Source organism: Pollicipes pollicipes, unplaced genomic scaffold, assembly GCF_011947565.3.
Source record: "Pollicipes pollicipes isolate AB1234 unplaced genomic scaffold, Ppol_2.1 Scaffold_3087;HRSCAF=3621_pilon_pilon_pilon, whole genome shotgun sequence".
In the NCBI taxonomy this organism is placed as follows: domain Eukaryota; kingdom Metazoa; phylum Arthropoda; class Thecostraca; order Pollicipedomorpha; family Pollicipedidae; genus Pollicipes; species Pollicipes pollicipes.
The window spans coordinates 10,505,791-10,511,804 of record NW_023596225.1 but is presented as its reverse complement, the minus strand read 5'-3'; the positions used below and the strand labels follow the sequence as shown (position 1 = coordinate 10,511,804).

At 49.4% G+C, this 6,014-nt stretch overlaps 1 protein-coding gene across 1 annotated transcript; it reads right to left on the bottom strand.

Annotated features, from left to right (window-relative positions):
* Positions 1 to 1,899: 1,899 nt before the first annotated feature.
* Positions 1,900 to 4,630, bottom strand: LOC119090467 (28S ribosomal protein S17, mitochondrial). Its single transcript, XM_037213281.1, has 3 exons — positions 4,275 to 4,630; positions 3,269 to 3,462; positions 1,900 to 2,101 (listed from the first exon to the last, which is right to left on the bottom strand). The coding sequence occupies exons 1-3, from the start codon at positions 4,383 to 4,385 to the stop codon at positions 1,933 to 1,935; spliced, it is 474 nt and encodes a 157-aa protein (XP_037069176.1). The 5' UTR covers positions 4,386 to 4,630; the 3' UTR covers positions 1,900 to 1,932.
* Between the last annotated feature and the right edge of the window lie 1,384 nt (positions 4,631 to 6,014).

Genomic DNA, 6,014 nt, shown 5'->3' with positions numbered 1-6,014 from the left:
CACGCCCTCCGTCCGAGCGGTAACAATCGCCGGGAACTCGTAGCGCACCGGGAACGCAATGCGCAAGGCTGTGTATAAACCTTAAGTCAAAACGCTATCTCATTCCTTCTACGACAGTTCTAAATTACGTCAGTGGAAGAAATAATGCGGTGCACGACCCATGAAGCCATGAAAACACGAGACCGGGGCAAAAGAGGTGGCGACAAAAAGACAAAAAAGTGTACCTCTATGGTAGAATAACGCCGTCTGCGCCGACAAGGTTCGGATAATGGTGGTATATGTCATCTACAACGGTGAATGACACCGCTCCAACGACCGAGGACTTTCAGTTCTCAGCACCATCGGCGTCGCAATTCAGTGCTATCTCCATGGACTTCGATGCTATAGTAGTCATGACTACCATCCCCGTTGTTTTAATAGCACGACGTATTTGGAAGCAGAATCTGATATCCGATTGATTCAGCTTTTTCTTGAACGGTAGTTGTGATTTTAGCGACATCGGTAGCTCCCTGAATGCACGTGCGTAATCTTACGAAAGAAATTGCTAAAAACAGCTGTGTGGGCTTGCTGCAGGCTTAGCTTGCCCGAACATCATTTTAGCCACGCCTGTGTCATGTTTGAGCCGGCTGACGGCGGTGTCTGGCGTCCACAAGGTACGTCTCCAAGCCCTGACAGAACGGCTTAGATGTGAATGCGCGAAAGACGCGCACTTGGGTACAACCACATTTCTGGGATGGGGAAAGTGACAAATCATCTCGAAGGCAATTCTGGACGGAGGGAGGTGTGAATGATGTTGGCTAAAATGGAGGGAACAAATCCCCACTTCGTAAAAATCAAAGTCAATTGGCTTGCGACCTGGAACCCTGGCCGCTCCCAGGACCGTTAGAAGCGCCGCCAATAGCTACGGAGGAGGGATACGGCTGTGGAGAGCCGGCCAAGCGACGACACTGGGGCGGGTGACGCCACCTATCTTCACAGAGTGGGGATAGGGTTTCCACGGAGCCGCTGCTTGCGCCCTGCGGACCTGCAGCGTTTCCAGACCGAACGGCGCACAGCGGTGTCGACAATGGGCTAGGAGTCCGGTCATTCCGATCGCTGCACAGACCAGGTCCAAAGCGATAACCGATTTGCGTGCCACCAACGGCCAAAGCCGTCATCAGCGGTTTGCATAGCTCCCACACGGAGCACAGGTATATCGACACTGTAATGCATAATACTGCAGCATTTTGTAGTGTCGGGGCGGTCACAGCATCAAGCGAGCGAACCGGCACCAGTTACCACCGCTAAGCAACGAACAGGAAGAGTAAATATGCCGCGATACGCAACGCGTCGTGCCTTGTCATGAATACGCCACAGCTGGATTGCAGACATGTACATAAATGCACCGCAGTTGAATTGCAGACATTGCCATTCCTAGAACATTTGCAACACTTTTTCCGTGCATTCAAACGGCCAGACCTACCGCTGTAGACAATTATGAATTGTTGGAGTTGGAGAACAGGTGATTGCACGTAAGCCTGCCAGTAACGGTCGTGAAGTAGTTTTCAGCGTTGCAATGAGAAATGCATAGGGAACCGACTGTCCAATTTCGTTGCATTTTCTCCTTTCACGCCAGACTCGAAAATATCTCCGAGCAAGTTCTACGTTTCTAGTTGACAAAGAAGGCGCTAAATGTCATAGAATAAAGGTAACGAATGCAACGAACAAATTCAAAATGTAGTAATAACGTAAATCCGTCGCATTCCAGGCCTACCGAAGTGCCGAGTGTAAACAAAACGGGAATCACCACAACCAGCTTAAACTCGGCTGACACATGCACCACTATATTTGACACGATCATGACATGGCCACACACTACACAACGACTTCAGACCGTTCTCGGGTCACGCGCAAGCTTCAGCACTGCGCAAGCGGCGAGCGAGCGGGGCGCCGTCACCACTGGTGCGGCTCCCACTTGCCGTCGTCATGCCACTTGACCTCAGGCTCGCGGTGGGACCAGTCCTTCTTGCCCTCCTGCCAGCCGCGCGGGGGTGCGCTCTTGTAGTCGAACGTCACACCGCCGTCCTTACCCGCCAACTGCGCCTCCAGGTCAACGTGCTCCCTGCGGGGCATCATAGGTCAAATCGGATCAAATCAGGTCAGGTCAGTGGCCCAGCTGTCTCGCAGGCAGACCGTAACCGGCGTTTGTATGTGGTCGGCGACCTAAGTATGTTTCACGTGCCATCTACGGGACAGAGGTGGCATTGGAGGCGTATGCCAAAGCCGAACACACTAGGCTGGAAAACCATGAAGCCGGTGTATAGTATAGAAATAGTATATAAATATATGGTATATCTAGTATAGAAAACCATGAATACAGTGTATAGTAACGGTATTAAGAAGACAAAACCAATTTCAAGTCTCCTAAAACTGTATAGGACCAGGAAATACCCCCAGGGTTTTGTGCAGTGATTGAGACTTAGTGTTAGCATCAGCGAATGACAATTTTTCGGACCATCGTGATCATGACGTGTTTAAGTATACATATAACGTTTGGGACAGTTTGTTCCCCGGCCATCGTCCGGCGTTCGGTGGTCCTGAGAATGACCGTCTGTTTTTTTGTCCTGAGAATGACCGCCTGTTTTTTTGGTCCTGAGAATGACCTCTGTTTTTTGGTCCTCAGAATGACCGTCTGTTTTTTGGTCCTGAGAATGACCGTCTGCGAGCAAGGTATGGCTCGCTGCCTCGAAACTTGCGTGGTGTATAGGGGTAAAATTACGGGCGAGGCTATACTTGAGAAGTAGCATACAACTGCAGCAAGAACACCATGACAAAGTCACAGGCGGTAGTTCAAGATCCCACGAAGTCGAAGCCAACCATTCAAAAACGCGGAAACCGAGGACATGACCGCAGCCTGGTGTGGGCCCAACACTGAGTGTGTGTTAAGCATACTTCCACAAGTCACAACAGCACAGCAAAAACGTTCGCCTGACACTGGCGGAAGTTGGCGTCATTTCATGGAACGTTTGGAACGAACGCACGAACGGAACGAACGTTTGGAACGAACGAATGCACCAATAGCACGTTGAGTGTGGGTGTCATGACAATGAAGCATCATATTCCTCAAAATACCCATCAGCGCACTGCAGTGAGGTTATGAAATCAGCGTGGCACAATAAAGCAAAGCCCAGGAGCTAAAGTGTGTTGTACAACTATGTGAGCAAACAAGACACACTCGTTTCTTTCACGGGAGCATTCACGCCCCAACCGGATATCCTCTGGCACCCACCTGAACTCCTTGCCCATGACGAGGCGGCCGGTGATGGGGTCTCGGTTATCACCGTAGTGGTACACCATCTTGAGCAACTGGTAGCGCAGCTTTCCGGGCATATCGTCTGGCAGCTGCTCCACCAGCACCGTGTCACCGGACTTGCACTGGCGCTCCGGATCCCGCACATCCAGCGTCCGGTCCTCCGGGAAAAACTGAGGTAGGTGGCTGATGTCACCCACATCCTCACTGTTAAACTGGGACACACACTGCATCACTCCATGTCAACATGGACACAATCATGTGTAAAATGTCACTAGGGTCCAATTATGTTTTGGTACCTTTTTGCATGGTTAGCATGCAGATAGCCCAAATTTGGCCAAAATTTCCTGAGACTGGTCCAGAGTACAACAACCCCAGAGATTTGTATGCCCATGCACCCAACAAAATAGGAAGTTAGCTGCACTTTGTGGTGCATGTCATGAATATCTATTGCCCAACACAGGAGAACCTTATCTTAATTGCTGCAGAGGGGATGCGCTATGTGCCTATTATGAAAGGTGCCAAAACAGTGATAGAAAAACAAAGCATCACATAATGGGTACTTCAGTCCTATGGATGCTTACATGGCAATTGGACACACTGAAGGGCATTAAGTTATTTTGCAAAATCAGGTGCTTTACATATAGGACATTGAACGTTACTTGAATATTTCAGACACCTCTAATGGCATATATTACATGACTTGTGAGCCATTCTGCTAAGTGGCATGTTTCCATAAGACAGCATTAGGGCTGTAGTGCTGCCCCATGTGTGAGCTCAGCTCGCCCTCCCAAGCATCTTGCAGATAACACACACCCTTGCATAGTCTGGAGACAAGTGTACCCAGCAAACAATAATGACCTTGGCAACCATGTGATTTGTGTTGAGAAATAATCATCAGTGTACCATATTTATAGATGCAATGAATAGAATAACCAACACATAAAACATACATACCATAAGAAGACAGATGTAAGATACTTACCACATTAAGAATCTCATCACGCTTCAGGGTCCGAACAGTGACCTTAGCCATTCCTTCAATATTGGAAGGCAAACATTGACCAAGATACATTGCTAAGCGCTTGCCAGCCATCTCTCAGCGCAATGAAAATAAACAAGCCTTTAGACGAAAGCCTGCTAACCTTAGAACCGCGGCAAATGATACAGAATGTTTCCCTGAATCCAATGTGCTACGAACACAAGCTATGTCCTCTTAATTACTTCCGTGCATAAATCGCATCGGCAAAAACACATAAGATGACACTATCTTGATTCACAGCATGGATATACGTTCACAGCATTAAAGACAGCTATACCGACAACTCTAACCTACCGTTACCAACACTGTATGGCCTTGATTCACCTGCCCGCGCCGCCAATGTTTCTTGTGCGGTATAATATTGGTAAGAGCACTAGTTCACTGCCGTGTGATTGAAAGTCGACGGGTTGGAATTTACTTAATTTCATTACGAGCATATCGACGACGCCAATCGTTCTTTTCATTGCTTGTCTCAGATTCTCTTCAGATGCTTCCTCACCTCTTAATGCTTACCTCACAAATGCGTCTAAACACACGCAGCAGGTTTCTTCCCCGCAGCCCGATGCATTTAATATTGGCTGCGCGTATACACCTTCCAAAACGGAGGGCGGTTACGCACCGGGTTTATGTACCCTCCAAAATGGGGCGTGGCTACGTACCGGGATTTTATGCCCTACAAAAAACTTTCAGATGGTTGTGCGTGTCAAGAATGCGCGGATGACCAGCCTTAGAGGGAAGCAAGTGCAAATATGCAGAATCCCGTGCGAAAAGTCGGCTCTATGCGTGATAGGCATCAAACGATCACGAAATCTGTGAACTCACTCTGAACAAGTCATATTCTGATCACAAATTTTCGGCCGTTGAACCCGCATCTCAAGTAGATGCATGGTTAGCATCCTGGTCTCGCACGCGGTGAACCGAAGCTCGAATCTCGACGGCGGCCGATGTTAAGTGGGTGGGTTCATTTCCATCGGTGTGGCATGATGATGCCAACTCGCTTCAATGCTAAGCGGAGTGAATTCTAATTTGGGCTTTTCATACCGGACAGCAGCGTAGTTTCTAATGCCAGAGGGAGGACCAAATGTAAAGAGGATTCCGTCCCTCCAGGGGGAGGGAATCTACACCCTACAGAGGTATTGAGGATCCCGTGAAGGTTGACCGTAAATCTAAATGAGGCCAGCAACTTGTGTAAACACTAATTGAAAATATGTAGTGTGAACATTACTATGTGTAATGTCATGTGCAAAATGTGTAAACATTTGTGAAAAGTTGAGTGCACACGACCCTTCCGGCCAAGTGCTTAAATATCATTCCGTCCTAGCCCGGGGTGTCTACCAGCTGCCATTCTGGCGACATGGAGGCGGGTTCGCCTGATGGGTTCGTCTGGAGGCCCTCACAGATGTACGTCCTACATTGGTGTCCTCCCTGGCGCATTACTTCCGTTTCTATTGGAGTGCCTTCCGCTCTTTTCGGGGGCCCTATCTGTTAACTGTGGGAGGGGGGGGGGGGGGGGGGGGGGGGGTTCTGCTGTGGGCGACGTGCGCGACTGCCTGCCCGCCGCTGGACGTTGTTCGCCGCCGGCTGCCGCTGTCACGCCTCCCCACAAGAGCGAATTTATCATGAGGAGCCCATTGGTCACCATACGAGCCAGATGATGCTAGCGCATGACTCGGCACGTTGTGG

What these genes read in the sequence shown, in the direction of transcription:
- LOC119090467 (XM_037213281.1), bottom strand. Translation starts at nt 4,385, where the DNA reads ATGGCTGGCAAGCGCTTAGCAATGTATCTTGGTCAATGTTTGCCTTCC. An exon ending in GTGATGAGATTCTTAATGTG is followed by an intron (nt 3,463 to 4,274) that starts GTAAGTATCTTA and finishes CACCTACCTCAG; the next exon opens with TTTTTCCCGGAGGACCGGAC. An exon ending in GTCATGGGCAAGGAGTTCAG is followed by an intron (nt 2,102 to 3,268) that starts GTGGGTGCCAGA and finishes GATGCCCCGCAG; the next exon opens with GGAGCACGTTGACCTGGAGG.